This window comes from Silene latifolia, chromosome 6 (genome assembly GCF_048544455.1).
Source record: "Silene latifolia isolate original U9 population chromosome 6, ASM4854445v1, whole genome shotgun sequence".
Taxonomy (NCBI): Eukaryota; Viridiplantae; Streptophyta; class Magnoliopsida; order Caryophyllales; family Caryophyllaceae; genus Silene; species Silene latifolia.
The window spans coordinates 130,119,955-130,141,471 of record NC_133531.1 but is presented as its reverse complement, the minus strand read 5'-3'; the positions used below and the strand labels follow the sequence as shown (position 1 = coordinate 130,141,471).

Sequence of the window (21,517 nt, the reverse complement as noted above, 5' to 3'; positions counted from 1 at the left end):
GGATGACACCAGTTATAAAGCTCTAAACCTCAGAAAGATATTGTAGTTTGCCAAAATTTCAAGTTAAGTCTACTTGTTCAACGAATTTTGAAGCGAAATTCGAGAAATTGCAAAGGCTTTTGCTAAAGATGTGAAACAATGCAAGGCTTAAGCAAAAAGACAGTTATCAGCAATGAAAAACTCCAATCAGACTCAACCTAAAATGCATAAATAAACATGATTTTTCTTGAATTTTGAATTTTTTTTTTTATGAGATTTTTGATTTTTATGAAATAAAATACAATGCAAACGTAAGTAAACGTGGTTAGAGCTGGACTTCAGCACGAGCCAGCCCGGCCCGCACTGGCCCGGCCCGCTACACCGGTCCCATTTTTTACCAACCCGCCAGACCCGGTTCCCAGCCCGCACAACCCGCATAAAATCACGGGCCGGTCCCGGGTTGTGTGAGTTATAGCCCGGCCCGCCCCCCAACCCGCACCAACCCGTGAACCCGTCTGGCCCGCCTGGCCCGGTGGGTCGACCGTTTGTTTAGGGCTCACTTTTGTACTTTTTTTTTTTATTACATTTGAATTCAAATTATTTTGTATTTTCCCCCCTAATTAGTTCTATAAATACTCACTTCATTCAAGCTAAATATTCACACAATTTTCTCCAATCTATTATCTACTTCTCTAGTAATCAAATAATAATCTTCTTAATCTTCTAATTAATTTCAAATAATCAAGTTATTTCAAGTTGTGAAGTTATAAATTATAATATAAAATTCTTATTCTCTCTTAATCTTTCAAATTCTCATTAATTCTATCATAATGTCTAATAATATCAACCTTAATATACCCGAAGAAATCGATGAAGAGGAGATGGAAAGAATGTTTGGTGATGGTAAAACATTTTTACTATTAATTATTAAGTATTTTTATCATTTCATGTTGTTATTAATTACTTTGATTATATTATTAATTAAAAATATAATCAAAGTAATTATACTTTCTCTCTAATTCTCTAATCTCAATTTCTTTATATTTATATTGTAATTAATTTTCATTTATTAATTGACTTGATTATATTACTAATTAGTTTTGTTTATTATGTTTATTAGTTGGTGGCCTTCCAAATACCCAAGAATCGCAAACTTTTGTTGGTTCGGATTCGTCTACGACTACTACCAAGAAAAAAGGAGGAAGACAAGGCGATATTTCTTGGGTTTGGACGTACTTTGAGAAAGTGCCTCGTGAAGGTCAAGTACAAGGCAAAGAAGTGCATTTCATATGCTCTTGTAAAATTTGCCCATTGGTGGGGAAGGAAGTCATCCCTTATCAATGGAAGAAGGGAACGGGAACGGGTACCTTGACCCGTCACTTGGATAAGCATGAGCTAAATGCCACTAATCACAAATCCGGTGGAGGAAAGGTAAAACAACCAACAATTAGTGGCTATGCATCTTCGATGCCCGGTGGAGGTAAACCATTCTTTTATAATCGAAACACTATGGTTGATAACATGGCTAAATATGTTTGTATGACCGAGAAACCTTTTACTTATGGTGATAGCGATGAATTAGAAGAATTTGTTAAATTGTCTTTACAACCTCTTTATTATAAAGTGTCAAGAAAAACATTAAAAAAACGTACTAAATCTCAATATGACTTAGCTAGAAATGAATTGAAAGCTTTTTTTGCATCATATGATAATCGTGTTTGCTTAACAAGTGATTGTTGGACATCTAAACAAGGTGAACCTTATTTATGTATTACCGTACATTGGATTGGTAATGACTTTAAATTAGAAAAACGTATAATTGCTTTTGATTTAATGGAAGAAAAACACACCGGTAAAAATATATTCACTCGTATTAAATCCACAATAAACGAGTTTAATTTATCCAACAAAATTATGTCTATTTCTTTTGATAATGCTTCATCCAACACAAAAGCCATTGAATTTGTTAAACAACAAATCAATTTGTTGTTAAAAGGAGAACTTGTTCATATTAGATGTTGTGCTCACATTGTTAACTTGTCCGCCCAAGAAGGTATTCATGAATTATTTGATTTGTTAAAACCAATTAGATGTGTAATTAAATGGATTAGAAATGGCATGAATTTTAGACTTGAATATGTTGAATTGTGTCGAAGTTTGGGTTTAAGGTCTAAAAAATGGTCATTAGATACACCAACAAGATGAAATTCAACTTATAACATGCTTAAGGATGCTATTAGATATAAAGATGTTATCACACCTTTGTATAATGAATATGAGGGTCATAAAGACGATGTCATCTTAATTGATCCATCTATGTGGGTACTTGCCCAATATGTATGTGAATTGTTAAAATCTTTTAAAGATGCTACAAAAGTTTTTTCACAAGTTTATATTCCTAATGTTCATTGTGTTATTTTGCAATGTTGCTCAATTGTTGATGCTATGAAACAATGTGAAATCGTACCATGCTTAATACCGGTTGTTATGAAAATGAGAAAAAAATGGTTACAATATTTTATTACATTTCCCACTATTTATTGTATTGGTTTGATTTTTGATCCATGTGTTAAAGCAAGTGGTTTAAAAGACATGCTTGATTTTTATTACACAACTTTAGGTTACACATATGATATCCAAGTCGATGTTGATTATGCTTTAACAATTGTGCATCAATTATATGCTATTTATGAAAATGAACTTGCGGGGGAATGTGAACCTAGTTCTAAGAAGTCTAAAATGCCGACTAACACTATTTTTGATCACCCAATTGCTAACAAAATTTTTAAAAATAAACACTCATCTACTTCCTCTTCTACAACAACTTCCACCTCTTATACTATAAGCGAATATTTAAGTTTTGACCATCAATCCGGTGGGGGGAAACAACCCGACATTCTAACATGGTGGAACAATCACTCCGCCCAATTTCCCGTTTTATCCAAACTTGCTAGGGATGTACTAGTAGTACCCGCTTCTACCATTGCGTCCGAGTCTGCTTTTAGTGCAGGTAGAAGGGTTCTAGATGAAAAAAGATCAAGCTTGGATCCAAAAACCGTCAAAATGTGTGTGTGCAAAAAAGATTGGGATCAAGCGGAAAAAAGACGTCAAGGAGAAAAGGATGACAATGATTATAGTGATACGGATGATTTATTGACAACCGATGCTTCTTCCGTTGCCGGAAGTCCCGACAACACCGACGAAGATTATTGATCACCGCCCAACGGCCAACACCACCAATCCGCCATAAAGGTAAGTAAGGTAAGTGAAGAACTACGTGGGCTTTGATTCTTTCGAGATACGTAGGCATCCTAATTAACGTAATTTGAAAAATAATATCAAATAATTAAAAATATTTGATATCGTTTTATAGAATTACATTAATTTTGATCAAGCCCCTTTTTTTTTCCTTTCCCCCTAATTTTAACTTAAACAAAATAATACCGCTAATTTACAAATAAAAATATTACAAATTTATAACTAATACGACAAAGTTACAAACTAAGTCTACAAGTTACAAAACTTGAATTTTTTTTTTTAAAAAAAAAAAAAAAAAAAAAACCTGTCAGCCCGGCCAGCCCGTGAACCCGGTCTAAACTGCGGGCCGGTTCAGGGCCAGCAAAAGTCAGCCCGGCCCGTTTATAACCCGCACCCCTACAACCCGTGGCGTGGGCTCGGGCTATCCCCCCACCAATCCGGCCCGGCCCGTGCTGGCCCGGCCCACAGTCCAGCTCTAAACGTGGTAACAGAAATATAATAAAAACAACATGCAGACACGATATGGATGCAAACCCTCCCCAAACCAAACTGTACAATATCCCCATTGTACAAAGTAAAGGAAAAGAGATGCAAACTAAAGAGAGGGAGAGCCGAAAACTTACAAATGCGCGCAGACCACGGACCTCCCCAAACCGAACCAGATAGAGAGGTTAGTAGGGTTCTCGATCGACAAAGGATCAGGTCGATCGATAAGAACACGGTACTCGATCGAGACAAGTAACACTCGATCGAGGCTTTTAGCGTCGCATAAACTCGATCGAACAGGTAGGAGCTCGATCGAGAGCTTTGAAGGGGAAGGATCACTCGATCGAGCAAGAAGGCTACTCGATCGAGGGTCATTTACATCGATGAAGCAACGATCTGGTACTGTCTTTGTACAAATTACGCATAAACGCTATTAAAATTGTTCGAACGCACACCAAACAGAAATAAAGAGTGTCAAATGTTCCAAAAACAAACATAACAAATTACAATCGGGTTGCCTCCCGATAAGCGCAGGTTTATGAGGTCCCGCACGACCTATAAGCGTCAAACATCACTTCCCGCCATCGCGTCGAAAAAGAGAACTTCGACGCGGCCAATAACAGCATCAGCCCCATAATAGTGCTTCACAAGATGACCATTAACTTTGAAGCGATTCCCATCGGAGTCCTCTAACTCAACCGATCCAAATTTTGTGACGCTTGATCCACCGTGTATGGACCACTCCACCTAGACTTCAGCTTACCAGGAAACAATCTCAACCGGGCATTAAACAATAACACCTTTTGCCCAACATGGAACTCGCGGGGTACAATCCTCTTATCGTGCCAGCGCTTAGTCTTCTCCTTATAGATTCGGGAGCTATCATAAGCGTTCAGCCGAAACTCCTCCAGCGCATCTAGCTGCAATAAACGCTTCTCACCACACAAGTCAGCATCATAATTAAGCTGGCGGATAGCCCACCAAGCTTTATGTTCTAGCTCAACAGGTAAATGACAAGACTTCCCATACACTAAACGATACGGTGAAGCACCGATTGGTGTCTTAAAAGCCGTCCTATAAGCCCACAACGTGTCCTCTAGTTTAGCACTCCAGTCTTTCCGTGATTTAGACACTACTTTGCTCAATATCTCTTTTAGTTCCCTGTTAGAGACCTCAACCTGTCCGCTAGTCTGTGGGTGATACCCCAAACCCCTACGGTGTTTGACACCATATTTAGACAGCAAAGCAGTCAACTGTTGTTCTCTAAAATGCATACCCCTATCGCTAATGACGACCCTAGGGACACCAAAACTGTGACACCCTCATTCATTGCGGAAAAATAAACACGTAATTCTAGAATAAAACTGCATGGATATGTTTGTAATAAGTTAATTTGGGTAAAAACCTGTAATTTTTAAAACCTGAACCTATTATAAAAGTATCCAAATGGGAAGGTGTCAAACATGCAAGGTCTAAAATAAATCTCATAATAAAACATCGCTAAAGTCGCGAAACAAAGTTATACTACCCACATATGATAAAGGGAGACATATGTCCCTAAAAAGTATATAACATAAAAAGTGTTTAAGGGTCACAATAAAATAAAGCCAATCTAGGTCCCAAGGTTACTTTGCTCGCTAGCTCGTCCATGTACCCCATATATGAATCACCTACCTGTCAATCGCATTTTATACAAATACGAAAGCCACAGTCAGTGGGGAGTAACTCTGAGTTCTCCCAGCCACGAAATGTCATAATTAATATAACATGTAAACATAAGAATATGAATATGAATAACACATAGCCTTAGCATATAGATGCTAGACAATCGTGCTTATCATGTGAACAACAATATAACAACACATAGTCCTAGCATGTGAATACTAGACCGACTCATACTACACTATCATGTGAATCACATAACATCCGGGAATCCAAACTCTATCAACCATAGCCGGCTTGCATCTCACCTTCTATGATTCATAGAATCATCAAACAAGAAAGGACAATATATCTAGAGACAAGCATAAGTTCTTAGGACGGTCAATAGTCACTCTGTAACTCGAGTCTATACCACAAGGTAAGGTAAACACCCTAGTCCTAAACCTGCGCAGACCTAGCGACATGCGGAAAATACCGCATCCAAGACCCATGATCACACACATGAGTACCCCTAAGGAGTCCACCAAAGGGTTGGCTAGTACTTAATCTGACCACATACTTCTAAGAGTACGTCAGGAGGTCATGCCCTAACTTGGATATAAGCCCACCAAGCTAAGACACAAAGGCTATTAAGCCGCAAACATACACTCGTCAAAGACTATAAGGGCCTATCTATGACATCGACCGAAGTCACTCACCTAGGACCTAGTCCCAACTGAATGCTTTAGCCTACAACACTTAAGACAAGTAGGACACCCACTTAACCATAAGAGGGGCAAAGAGTCCAACTTTCAAACATAAAAGCTAACATTCTATCATGTGAAAGGCTATATAAATGTCTATTCAGCAGACAATCCAACCATATCCTCAATGTCATCAATAACCAAATTATAGCTAACCATCAATATCATAATCCATGAGAATAAGCTAAAATGGCAAAGAGGCAACAAGACTCAAATATAAGGCAACCAATTCATCCAACAACCAACAAATGAAAAGACAATCATACTCAAAGGCAAATCCTCGACCCTAGTCCCGCGACGGGTCATCGGTCAAATCGAGGCTGACCGGTTTAAACCTAGTTTGACCAAACTCATTCGGTCAAACTGGCCCAGCTCAGAGTCTTGGCCTACCTTGTCCCAAATCACAAAATGTATCACAATGTCATTCTCATGCTATTTCCAATTTCTATCATATGAGAAACGAAAGTAACACATTATCAATCTCCTAAACACTTAACAACTAACAAACACAACATCAATGTGACATTAAATCGTCGAGTAACTCGGAATAGTTACCTTAAGCTAGCAAAGAGACAAGTAATAACTTGAGAAAGCTTCTAAAACCCCAAAATTACTCTTCATCTTCAACCACATATGAGTCACCTAAAATAATTATGTGAAAGGACGATATTAACGAATTATCGTTATATAAAATATGAGACGGAAATTAATTTAATTATACTTTAAATAAACCGAGTTAGCGCCAAAATAATTTATAAACACGACTAGCCCAAAGTTACTAAATATAGCTAGCCCTTTTATCAAAATTAAATGAGTCCAATAGACTAAATATGTGAAGGAACAATATTAATGATTTACGTTATATGAAATACGAGACGGATATATATTTATATATATACTCACCACTTATACCACACATACTAATCATCCTATTATCACCCATTTCAACATTTAAATATCGTCCCACGACTGCTTAAACAGTCCGCTCAAATGCCCTTATGAGGCTGCCAACAGCCTGCAACACGGTTCCAACACCCGAGTCAATATAACCCCCAACCCACGGCTCAAAGGAGCCACCATCACTCGACTCCATTAGACACACGCCGTCCCAAAATGCCAAGCAATACCACCACTGGGGTCGAGTCCAGAACAGGCCGTGACAGATACCCACAACCGAGACAACAACTCAACCAACCACCCAAAGTCCGAGCTAACACTTGCCTTGTCACCCACACAACCGTCCTTACAAACACCCCCACCCGACCTCCATTACCACCGTCCTAAAACAGAGCCATGAACGCAAATAGACGAGCCAAGGACCCCCAAATTCGAGACAACCCTACACCTAAGTTTCATTTGCAACCAGGACGGAAGTTATCAGATTATACTCCACACAACTAACTCCCCATACTTGCCCTGCGCAGTCCAGACAACCACCCAACGAACCACCCAAGTCGAACTAAAGCCGACCCAAAATCAGTCCACAACAGACCCCAAAAGACATAAATCCGACCCAAAACCAGTCCCCAAGCGCATCTCAAAACCCGTCAGGAATACAGCCTAATCCCCTGCTCGAATTCCGTGCTAAAACAGAACCATTCACGAGCACCAAAAGACGGGAATAAGAACAATAAGACTTCACAGCAGTTAAAGAATCGAACTTTACAGTAAAAGAGTATAAAAACCGAGTTTGTCACGAATTGCCCATTTCGAAAATTTAACAAAATCAAAGCTTTCTTACCTTAAAAGAATGAGGAAGGAAAGGGGAAGAGAATGGAGTAAGAATTAATGAAAAATGTTGAGAAACGAAGTCGAGATCTGCAGAGGGAGCTCGCGAAAATGGTGGGTGTACGGTTCTGTTGCTTTGTTGCTGCTGTTTTGTTGTTTCCAAATGAAAAAGAAGAAGAAGAAAGAGGGGGTGGGGTTGCGGGTAGATAAACGGAGTATATATGTAATAATAATAATAATAATAATAATAATAATAATAATAATAATAATAATAATAATAATAATAATAATAATAATAATAATAATAATAATAATAATAATAATAATAATAATATTAATAATAATAATATTAGAATAATAATAATAATTGAATTAGAATAATATATAAAGGGGATATTTAGAGGTAGTGTATAAGAGGGTTGGTGAGCGGGTTGTCACTTTTCGATTGGTCCGTGTTTAGATAAGATTCTCCATTGAAATGTGACGGTCTAAAGTTAGACGGAATTTAAGACGGAAATTATTATTATTATTATTATTATGGTCATTATTATTGTCCGACCAAAAGTACGTATTTTTATATAAATTAAACTTTAAAATATTCTTTTCATTAAAATCGTGCGCAAAATGAATTAATTAAATTAAATAATTTAAAAAAATAAAATAAGGTAATTAAACGGTTTAATAAATTATAATTGTCAAAATGGGAAATTCGCGGGTGTTACAAAAACGGGGAAAAATAATCTTACGAAACAGCTTAATCACGGTCCTGGCATCACAATTGGGAGTGGCAATCGCCTCCACCCACTTAGACACATAGTCTACAGCTACCAGAATATACCTGTTACCCTGGCTAGACGGGAATGGTCCTTGATAATCAATGCCCCATACATCGAAAATCTCAACCTCTAAGATGCCGTTCTGAGGCATCTCATGTCTCTTGGAAATGTTTCCCGTTCTCTGACAAGCATCACAGCTAGCAACAAAAACTTTAGTGTCAGCGAAAAGGGTTGGCCAATAAAAACCTGACTGCAATACCTTAGCCACGGTACGTGATGGACTGTGGTGTCCTCCACAAGGGGCCGAATGACAGCCTTCTAGGATAGCTTTGGTCTCCCACTGCGGAATACACCGCCTGTAGAGTCCGTCTGCGCACTCCTTAAATAAATAAGGGTCATCCCAGAAATATTGCCGTGCATCGTGTAAGAATCTCTTGCGCTGCTGATGAGATAAATCCGGTGGCAGTGCCTGACTGACAGCAAAGTTAGCATAGTCTGCAAACCAAGGTTCAGCACCATCCTTAGAATTCACAGAAGTCATAGAAAAAACATCAACAGAAAATAAAGAGTCATCAGCAAATGAATCATTAATAGGAAGAGAATCCTCCCCTTCCTGCTGCGTCAGAGGCGACAGGTGGTCGGCCACGACATTTTCTGCTCCCTTCTTATCCTTAATTTCCAAGTTAAACTCCCGTAAGAGGAGTATCCATCTCAACAATCTGGGCTTAGCTTCCTTCTTGTTCAGGAGGTGTTTCAGCGCAGCATGATCTGTAAAAATAATAACTTTAGAACCCAACAAGTACGATCTAAACTTGTCTAACGCATAAACAACAGCTAAAAGCTCCTTCTCCGTGGTAGCATATTTCACTTGAGCTTCATCCAGAGTTCGGCTCGCATAATAGATCGCACTCAGCGCTTTGTCTTTCCGTTGGCCTAGCACCGCTCCTAGTGCATAATCACTGGCATCGCACATAATCTCGAAAGGCAGCTTCCAATCCGGAGGCTGGATAATGGGTGCAGAGATCAAAGCCTGCTTCAAAGTGTTAAAAGCAGAAAGACATTCATCGTTAAAATCAAAAGGAGCATCCTTTAAAAGCAACTGTGTAAGCGGTCGAGCAATCTTTGAGAAGTCCTTGATAAACCGACGATAGAAGCCAGCGTGACCAAGGAAACTTCTCACCCCCTTAACATTAACTGGAGGGGGTAATTGCTCGATTACTTGCACCTTTGCTCTGTCTACCTCAATACCCCTGTTGGAGACTAAGTGCCCAAGGACAACGCCCTCATTTACTATAAAATGGCACTTTTCCCAGTTTAGCACCAGATTAACCTCAATACATCGCTGTAAAACTTTATCAAGGTTAGCTAAACAATTATCAAAGTCATTCCCATAGACACTGAAATCGTCCATAAAGACTTCCATGATAGACTCTATATACTCAGAAAAGATCCCCATCATACACCTCTGAAAGTTAGCAGGGGCATTACACAAACCAAAAGGCATCCTGCGATAAGCAAAAACACCCTTCGGACAAGTAAAAGTAGTCTTTTCCTGATCATCTGGATGAATAGGGATCTGAAAGAACCCTGAGTACCCATCCAGATAACAGAAAAACTCATGAGAAGTCAATCTCTCTATCATCTGATCAATGAAGGGAAGGGGGAAATGATCTTTCTTGGTGGCGGCATTTAATTGCCGATAATCTATACACATCCGCCACCCGGTCACTAGTCTAGTAGGTATTAGCTCATTATTTTCATTTCGGACAACTGTAGTACCTCCTTTCTTAGGTACCACCTGAACGGGACTTACCCATTTAGAATTCCCAACTGAATAAACAATACCTGCGTCGAGTAGTTTCATAACCTCTGCCGTCACAACCTCCTCCATCTTCGGATTCAGCTTTCGCTGACCCTATCTGCAAGGTTTATGATCATCCTCTAGCTCAATCCTGTGCATGCAGACATCAGGGCTGATGCCCTTAAGGTCATCCAACGAATATCCCATCGCCTTCCTATTTCTCTTTAGAACAGTCAATAAAGCAGTTAACTGTTCGTCATTGAGCTTAGCGCTCACAATCACTGGGAACTGCTCAGTATCATCAAGAAAGGCATACTTAAGGTGAGAGGGAAGAGCCTTACGCTCGGGGACCTTTACCTCGACCGAACACAAAGTATGTGCTAAGTTTTCTACCTGTTCCAGCGGGACGTCAGACAACTCTATCTCATCTGTGGCAATTCCAAGAAACTCCTCGACATCATCCTCGCCATCTGAAAAATCTGCACACTCATCTAGAAACATCAAAGACTCCTGCGGATCCTTAACTAAGGAATCCGACCAAAACTCGTAAGCAGACTCATCAATAATATCAACAGAATAACAAGTATCCTCTATCATTGGTCTAGACAAGGTCTCAGGCAGACTAAACGTAATCACATCATCCCCTACCTCTAGAGTCAAACGCCGAGTTTGACATCAATAATAGCTCCAGCTGTACACAAAAACGGTCTACCCAAAATAATCTGGGTACGGGTATCCTCAGCAATGTCTAAAACAATAAAGTCCACCGGAATAAAGAATTTGCCCACCTTGACGGGCACATCCTCTAAGATACCTAGGGGCCGTCTAACAGATCTGTCGGCCATCTGTAGGGTGATATTGGTCATTTTTAGGTGACCCAATTTAAGCTTAGAAAAGATAGAATAGGGCATGACACTGACACTAGCCCCAAGGTCACACAAATACCCTATTTATCACCATATCTCCTATAACACAAGAAATAGAGAAACTACCCGGGTCTTTCAATTTAGGGGGAGACTTTCCCGAAATTAAACTACTAGACTCTTCCATGAAAGCGACAGTAGCTGTTTCTCCAAATTCCCTCTTACGCGTAATAATATCCTTCATAAATTTTGCGTAAGGAGGTATTTGGGTAATTAACTCAGCAAAAGGAATGGTTACCTGAATATTCCTTACCATATCCGCGAATTTGCTGAATTGTCTCTCCGTCTTCGTGTCGCGCAATCGACTCGGATAAGGGACCTTGACCATAGGAAGTGGGTCCTCTTCTATCTCTTTACCTTTATCAGTTCTTGACACCCTCGCAGCACCGGAGGGTACCCCATTACGGTCAGCATTGGAATGCGTGTCTGTACACTCAGTATCTCTCGATCGAGGCTCAGAAGTGCTCGATCGAGAGCTTTTCTTACTAACCTCTCTCGATCGAGAGGTTTCATTGTATAGCTCACTCGATTGAGAAGTGTCGGCTCTCGATCGAGGGATTTCTTCCTCAGCACTGGTCGATCGAGAGGTAAGATCACTCGATCGACCACCTTTCAGCAGTTCTTCGTCATCTTGCTGAACAATAATCCTTGCCTCGGCATTTGAACTTTCAGGAGTATGTTCTGGTCCGTCATAAGTGCGACCACTCCTCAAACTTATTGCATTTACCCGGTCTTCCTTTAAACACATCGACTCACACTTTTCGAGCAGTTTACAGAGGGCATCCGCACCAGATTCCTGCTCAAGATGTTGTGTGTGAATGGCGGCCTTAAGATTGTACTCAACTTGAATATTGTCGGCATAAGGCTCGAAGGAAGGGCCTCCTTGCCTAAACTTCCGATAGGCTAGAACTCTATCGGATGTAGCCATACATGAAATGGGGTTGTGTCCCCGTCCGCCACATCTTCCACAAATTACCTCCATAGCTGAACTATAATCTGTAATCACAAAAACACTCGGGCCAAGAATGAGAACTGTCTTAAGGAATAAATTCCCTAAGACAAAAGACAAACAAAGAAACTATAAAATTGCACCGCCTCCCCGGCAACGGCGCCAAAATTTGACACGGCTGTCGCAACCCTGTCAAAGATAAAACCAACGGGTCTCAACTAAATGCAGCAGAGGCAGTCGGGTATCGAATCCACAGGGAGATGGGAATCCTGTAGTCAACTAGGTCTGTCGGAAGTATCCAAAATGGGGGGGTTTGATTGTTTGTTTTCTAAAAAACTACGAGTAGAGGAGAGAATAAAAGGAACGAGAGAGAAATAAAATAGAGATGAGCAAGGAAGAAAAGTACTAGGATTGTCGGTTCACCATGGCTTCTAAAATCCGGACTAAATCATGAATGCCCTAAATTGAAGTTGTGGGTAAAAAACGTCACCTTTCGGTCCTTAGTTTGCCCTAGGCAATACTAGTTTAGCTTTCGCCCTAGCTAGCATAAATCCTAATGAAACGTTGCAGAACTACTCCTTTTCCAATCTTTCGATCTAGGAGAAGGGGATATCGAGACAGTTAATTGAGTGCGTCGACTCAAACAATTAAAGGATATTAAAGCAGCAGATGCATACAACTAGACTATGGGTATTCTAATTAAATAGTCCTTCCTCGCCATGGCTACCCTAAATCCTAGCAAAGCGATTAGCTGTTCATGATCGAAATGAGGGACAATAATAGCAAAACAAATGACAATAGATACATAATAAATGAAACTGAACTGAAATTATGCTAATGATAATACCGAATTCAACGAAAGAAGAATTGAGAGAATGGCGATGAAAAGTATTTCCGATCCAAAAACTAAAGCAACAATCTCCGTTCTACGTCCAGAATGTGATGATTAGGGCTCTAGTATTCCTTGCCTATTTATAAGAAAAATAGCAAAGAAACAAAACATATAAAATAACAACACAACCGAACTAAAGCCCATCAGCGCGTGGCCTCTCGATCGAACTCCACAGTTGCTCGATCGAGAGCTTTCCCTAAGTATATCCCTCGATCGAGAACAGGACATCTCGATCGAGGCCTTCACCTTTGCATTCACTCGATCGAGAACAGGACATCTCGATCGAGGGGTTCTTGACTTCTTGTGTGTTCTCCTAATCCTTTGGATGTCTTCACGCGTCTCAAGATGGTAAGGTTTCACGCCGACTCTCTTAAGAAAGCTTGGAGGACCGCAAATAGGCTGATTTCCAGTCATTCCGGTTCGTACCTGCAAATAATGCAGAACAGACCAAAGTAGACTATTCGGGGTATAAAGTGACATAATATCACTCAAATACATAGAAATGCGTGCCAAAAGAGACCGTAGAAGTCTATATAATATGCACGCATCAAAAGTTATACAAAAATTTACTAAAGTTATACAAATAAAGACTAAAGTTATACAAATAACGACTAGAGTTATACCAAAATGGACTAAAGTTATACAAAAATTACCTAAAGTTATACAAATATGGACTAAAGTTATATAAATAAGGACTAAAGTTATACAAAAATTGACTAAAGTTATAAAAATAAGGACTAAAGTTATACAAATAAGGACTAAAGTTATACAAAAATGGACTAAAGTTATACAAAAATTGACTAAAGTTATACAAATATGGACTAAAAGTTATACAAATATGGACTAAATTTATACAAACAATACTTATATAAATTCAAATTTATAGTGTTGGTTTTTATTTGTTATTTTTTGTTGTTATACTTATATTTTTTTTTCATTTGTCAACAAAGAGAATTGAGAAAACAAAAGTTATACTTTCATTGAAACACATTTCTACTGGAGTTATACATTCGTTGAGTAGAAGTTATTCATATCGTTACTAGAGTTATACATTCATTGAGTAGAAGTTCAACACATTCCTAATGTAGATATTTCTATAACTTTAGTCCATTTTTGAATAACTTTAGTCCATAACAGTATAACTTTTGCCCATAACTATGTAACTTTAGTCATTTTATATCATTTTTATATAAAAATGTGAAATATAAGAATAAAATCAACAAATTATAAGAATTTTTATATAGCTAAGATTAAAACAACAAATTTTATGAAAAAATATTTTAGTAGATCTTAGATGAAAAAAAAAGTATCTCACAAAAAAAAACTAGATTTAAAACCCGAAATCTTAAAAAACATATAACAAGAAGAGATTTGAAAAGAATAAATAACAACAAAAATTAACAAATAAAATAAACCGACCTCAAACAACAAATTTAACACAAAATCTGAAAAAAAAAAAAAAAAAAAAAAAAAAAGTGACGGAAATAACGAGACGCAAAATCCGAAGAAAAAAAAATGAATTTATAAAAGTTACCGGCGGCAGCGGTGGTTGTGGGTGGCGGTGGGGTGTCGGGTGGGGTAGTGGTGGGTGGTGGTGAATGAAGAATAAATGAATAAATGATTTTTTTGGGTTTTGATTTTTTTGGGTTTTTAGAGAGGAAGAAGAAGTGAGATGTAAAGAGAGGAGAAAGAGTTGTGATAATGAGATGATGAATGATTAGTGAGGTAGGTTAATTGAATTGATGAGTTAATTAGAGAAAATGTGGAGGGATTAATTTGTAGCCACATATTGACATCAAATCCTCCATTGCCTTCATCTAAGGGCCCTTAGAAGGATTATGGACTCAAATACATATGGTGGACTTAGTTGATCCATTCTCTCTCTCTCTCTCTCTCTCTCTCTCTCTCTCTCTCTCTCTCTCTCTCTCTCTCTCTCTCTCTCTCTCTCTCTCTCTCTCTCTCTCTATCTATCTATCTATCTATCTATCTATCTATCTATCTATCTATCTATCTATCTATCTATCTATCTATCTATCTATCTATCTATCTATCTATCTATCTATCTATCTATCTATCTATCTATCTATCTATCTATCTATCTATCTATCTATCTATCTATATATATATATATATATCACGTGAAACCTCATATAATCACATGCATGTTCATCAACTAATAAAATAAGCGGACTCCATGAAACAATTAAAGGATGCCAAGAATCACCCGTTATATGACTCAACCATGTTCAACACTTACGTTTCCGTACACACCATGTCAGGCATATACCGTGCCAAATCAATCTGTCACATGATCAACCCTGTTTTCCACATCAATTTGCATACATCATGAACACTTTCATTTATGAGGATTACAAGATTCCTATCATGCATCCAATATTACCATGTGACACGCATAACAAGATAGAATTTCACGTAAATAAAATCATTGTGTAGTTAACATGCGTCATATAAGATTATGATATCGTCTTTGTTATCAACTTACTCATGTCAAACTAACAATTTCCCATTTTAATTTCACTTGAAAAAGTAACATGTGACATAATATGGCTAAACGTAAACAAATCACGAGAACATCACCCTCGTAGGGTTATCATGCTCATCCAAACACAAATCAACCAATATAAGTTGTGAAATAAAGGTATATACCCAAGATTAGGCCGAGTATCGACAAGACAAGGACCACGTCAGGCCACTCGGTCAAGTTTAGGGGTCACTCGGTCGAGCAGGCGGCACTCGGTCGAGTGCAGGGGAGGCACTCGACCGAGTGTCACCTGGGAAGATTCTTCTTTGGTCCAAAATTGATTCCAACATGTTACCAATCTACTATCCCGTCATGCATACTCCCATAGGTGGTTAGTTCGCTAATATAGATACCCAGTATCTGTTGAATCCTCAACAAACACCCGATGATTATCGGACTACAACAAGCTTAGGAATCGTTACGTTTAATCGACAGTTTGTATAACTATACGTCGAAAAACTCAAAACGATTTGGAATACAAAATATTTTCAAAACTTTTCAAAAGTACTTAGAGTGTTTTATGCACGACGACGGGGTCGCAATGACACTAACTAGAGTTAAAATCGGCACCGGACCAATAATCGACTCGAAATTCAAATCCCGACTCCAATAACGAGTCAAACCGAGTCAAACACAAAAAACAAACATCATAAAAACTTTCATGCTAAGTATACACGGTATACTTGATGGTCAAGTACAACAATCATAACATCTAAAACCTAGGATAGAACAAATCATGATTCCAAATGCGTGATAGTGACAAGACAGCTCGAAGACCTGCGAAATGGCTCGCGCCTCTTCGAGTAGCCTATAAGGCCAGGCCACGTCGTTGTTAATGACTTGTTAACTATGACACGTTGTTAACCTTTTGTCTTGTGTTGTGAGTACTATGAGGTGAGATTTATGACGGTCATTACTATTTGGTGGAAGTATTTAGATTGCAAAATGATCGTATCCACTAACTTGGAGGGAGTTTTGGAGGGTGTGTGAGGGATGAAAGTTTTTGGACATGTTGTTTCCATGTATGAGCTGTCATTATTTGCATTTTATTTAGTTCTTCGGTTTTACATCGAGGACGAGTAAAAGTTCAAGGATGGGGAATTTGATACGGCTCATTTAGTCGTAGGATTTTTTTTTTTGGTGGAATGTTAGTAATATTATAGCATAGTCCATAAAACGACACCCATACACCATTTAGAGCACTGTTTACATCAGAGAGTTACAATAAATTTAAGCAAAGAACAGTATTCAACAAATACCTACACCATTACACCAGTTCCTATCAACCAGAGCCATAGGCCCCTGGAACACCCCCATTACACGATTCCTACAATCAGCCTGAATTTGCTGTATAAGACTGCCAGGCTGCATGACATAACCACCCAGTCTACAAACATTCCTACAGTGCCAAATGCCATATATCAATCCTGCCACAGCTGCTATGATCACCTGTCTAGCCAGTAGAGAAAATTTCTTCATATGTAGCAACTTTTCACAACTGTAGAGATCTATTGCATTAACCCCTAACCATTTTGCCAACAGTTGATAACAGTTCTGAGCATAAACACAACCTCTAAATAAATGCTCATGGGTCTCAGATGCCATACCACAGATATAGCACTCAGTAGGTACTGCAACCCCCATTTTAGCCAATCTATCAAGCGTGAGTAACCTCTGTTGCTGCTGCAACCAGGTAGTGAAACACCATTTTGGAATATTGAATCTGTTCCAGACAAATTTGTACCAAGCTACTCTCACTTCAGTACTCTGCATTAACCATTTATAACCATCAGAAATTGTATATGTATCATTGGCACCTCTCCACTTTCCATTCACATAGCCATTCTTCATAGTATTTTTAACCTCACAGATCTTCCTCCACACCCAGGAGCTATAAGGGGTAGGTTCATAGTCTAACCAGGTAGCACCTTTCAAGTAAATGGCATCAATCCATTTAATCCATAAATGGTCTTGCTTAGAGGTAATCCACCAGACCAATTTACCTATGGCCGCAACATTCCAAGTTTTGCTATCAATAAGACCCAAGCCACCAGTTTCCTTGCTCTGACAGAGTACATTCCAAGCCACCAAGGGTGCCTTAGAGTATTTATCACTGCCTTCCCACAAAAAATTCTTGCACAGAGCATGTATTCTATCCATAACACCCACAGGAAGAATAAAAATTTGGGACCAATAGTTGTGAATGGTGGAAAGAACAGACTTCACAAGAACAAGCCTACCAGCATAAGAAATCTTCCTACTATTCCATCCTCTTATCCTACTAATCATCCTATCAACCAGGACATTACAATCCACTTTAGTCAATCTCTTGTGGGAAATTTTGACCCCCAAATACTTGAATGGCGGGTCTCCTTACTTAAACCCAGTCCCCTGAAGAACCTTGTTAACTGTAGCAGGGCTCATACCATTACTATAGAAGTCAGACTTGTCTGAGTTAATATGCAATCCAGAAGCAGAAGAGAATCTCTTAAAGAGCTCCATAATAATGCAGATTGATTTAACCTCCCCTTTACAAAATAAGAGAAGATCATCTGCAAACATCAGATGAGTCAACCTTAATTTTTTACAAAGGGGATGAAAATGAAAACCTGGAATCCAGCTGCCCATCTCCAAAAGCCCGCTCAAATACTCCATACAGAGGGTAAAAAGCAAAGGTGACATTGGATCACCTTGCCTCAAACCCTTACAACCAGGGAAATATCCATGTATTTGTCCATTCAGACTGATAGAATAGGAGGTCGTGCTAACATATTGCATAATGAGTTTGATAAGATGGGGAGGGAAATGCAGAGCATCTAACATTTGTTCCACAAAAATCCACTCAATTGAGTCATATGCCTTCCTTAAATCTACCTTCATCAAGCATCTAGGAGAGACACTCTTCCTAGTATAGAGCCTAACAAGGTCCTGACTAATGAGAATATTGCCCAATATACTTCTCTCTTTAATAAAAGCACATTGAGCAGGATTAATTAATTGAGGAAGACAAGCACTAATTCTAGTACAAATGATCTTAGAGATGACCATATATAATGTGTTGCAGCACGCAATGGGTCTAAACTCCTTGACAGATCTAGGATTATCCACTTTAGGAATTAAAGTGAGCACTGTACTATTTAGTTGCTTAAGCATCATACCAGTTTTGAAAAAATCCTGAACAGCAAGGCACATATCTTCTTTAACAGTAACCCAACTAGCCTTGAAAAAGCAGCTGGTGTATCCATCAGGCCCCGGACTTTTGTCATCTTGGATATCAAACAGAGCTAGTCTGATCTCCTCCTCAGTAGGAATTTTGCATAACCCATCCCAATCTCCTTCACTAATAACCTGGCCCTGTGTGACAATATGTTTATAGAAGCAAGAAGTCTGAGCTTTGGCCTCCAACAAGGACTTATAATAGTCTACAAAGGCCTGTAGAATATCATTAGGATCCCTACATTCCACTCCATCTTTATTCTCAATTTGCAGGACCTTATTATGAAGCTGTCTCTGTTTAATAGCTTGATGAAACATGTGGGTATTTGCATCCCCATCATGGAACCAAACAAACTTAGCCTTCTGTCTAAGATAAGCAGTCCTAAAATCATCAAGCAAATGATAAGAATCCCTGATCTGTTTCTCCTTATCCATCAAAAGAGTATTAGTGATATCACCCTGCAACTGTTTTTGACAGTCCAGCAAGAGATTATATGCCACATCCGCATTTCTTTCAATGTCAGAAAACAATTCTCTGTTAAGCTCTTTGAGAGAGGGTTTAAGAAGCTTCAGTTTCCTTACCATTCTGAACATAGAGGTACCCTGGATCTGCATCTGCCAATGCTGAGTCACAAGGGCCCCAAAATCCTCCACCTTGGTCCACATATTAAAGAACTTAAAAGGTTTCTTATTCCGAGAACTTCTTTCACCACAAGACACAATACAAGGACAGTGATCAAACTCTCCTTCAGGCTGGTAATGAGCAAACCAATCAGACTATTCCTTCAACCAATCACCATTCACCAATACCCTATCTATTCTACTGAACACCCTAGTAGCACTAGATTGTTTGTTATTCCACGTGAAAAAAGCACCTGTAGTTTTCATATCCTGAAGACCACAATTATTCACAACAAAAAGAAAGGGAGCCATCTCATTATCTCTTACAAGCTTCCCCAACCTCTCATTAGAAAATAGAACATTGTTAAAGTCCCCTAAGACTAACCAAGGACCTGTCACACACATCCTTATTAAGTCATTCCAGAGAGGAAGTCTGTCTTCTAGCTTATTAAAGGCATAAACAAAAGTAGAAATAAAGGTAACACCAGATTGCAACACCTTCACCTTAGCATGAATATATTGAGGGTCCATCTCTAACACCTCAACATCAACTTTATTACCCTTCCAGAGTATCCAAATTCGACCAACAGGATGCATACTTGTATTTGTAACATACTTCTACCCATAACAAACATTTTTAGTAACTTTATTTAGAGATCCAAGTTTCACTCTGGTCTCAAGGAGTCCAAATAGATCTATATCATTATGATGCAGAAACCATTTAATATTTTTCTGTTTAGGAACACTATTCAGACCCCTCACATTCCATACTCCTAGTCTAATCATTAAGGGATACAATATCCCCTCCACCCCCTCCTTTATCAACCATTTCATTAGTTTTCTCAGCTTCAGCCAACTCTGTATTAAAAGTAGTATTGAACTCAGTATCCTGACCTGAAACCACCCTAGTCTCATGTCTAGTCAGTTTGGTTATCACTTTGGCAGGAGTGTACACATGACCATGACTAGGAGCCGGGGTAACTACAGGAGTAGATACCACCACAGAATTAGTCTTCTCCTTAACCAAATGAGGATACTCTTTAGGATCCACAGTAGATGCAGTACCCACTGCCTTTGGTTTCCAGACTTGTTTCATAGGCTGAGCCACAGTAGGTCTCCTAGTACCCAGGGCCTTTCTTCTGCAATTCATAGTGCTATGTCCAATACCTTTACATTTCTGACATGTAATGGGCAGCCAGTCATATTCAACAGCTACACTCACTTCAGAGCCTACTTCATCCTCAAAAATGATCTGGTTAGGGAATTTCTGATCTATTTCAACTTCCACCATCAGTCTAGCAAAACCCAGCAGAGATTTCTCCAAAGTAAGATCATCTATTCTGATAAACCTACCCACTAATCCTGCCAATTTCTCTAGACATTTAGCACCCCAAAATTTAAGATTCAAACCAACCAGTTTAACCCAAATATGCACCTTCTTAACAGAGACTTTTGAAATTTTAACTGTAGCATTCCAGGGTTTAACAATTAAGGGTTTCCCATCAAATAAGAACATGCCATTAGCCAAAACAAGTTTGTGATGCTCAGGTTTGGCAAATCTTACCACAAATAAACCATTTGGCAAGAAAGAGATCTGGGTAATGTCATAAGCAGATCAAATTCGTCTCAGAAAATTATCAAGCACTTCTCGTGGCGGATTCGCACCCATGACATAGCCATAAATCGCCAAATTCCAGTACGCAATCTCATCCTTGACAGCATCCACAGATAGCTTCAAACGAGGACTGGAACTTTCTCCCAAATCACCTTCTTCAGCAATAGGCTCCAAACGAGCCACAACAGACAGACATGTCTTTTGTGGTGCCGAAGCCTCACGCCAATCCTTAGGATCATCAGAAAGTAACAATCCCTCAGCAAGTACAGTATCCCCTTTCTCCTTCACCGCAGCATCAACAAACGTCTTTGCAGATTCTATTTCTG

General features: G+C 38.9%; 1 protein-coding gene across 1 annotated transcript; it reads right to left on the bottom strand.

The window, feature by feature from the left end:
• Positions 1 to 10,547: 10,547 nt before the first annotated feature.
• LOC141588686 (uncharacterized) lies at positions 10,548 to 19,621 on the bottom strand. Its single transcript, XM_074410114.1, has 5 exons — positions 18,349 to 19,621; positions 18,117 to 18,291; positions 16,999 to 18,029; positions 11,966 to 12,352; positions 10,548 to 11,083 (listed from the first exon to the last, which is right to left on the bottom strand). Exons 1-5 carry the CDS (start codon positions 19,619 to 19,621, stop codon positions 10,548 to 10,550), a joined length of 3,402 nt encoding a protein of 1,133 aa, XP_074266215.1.
• Between the last annotated feature and the right edge of the window lie 1,896 nt (positions 19,622 to 21,517).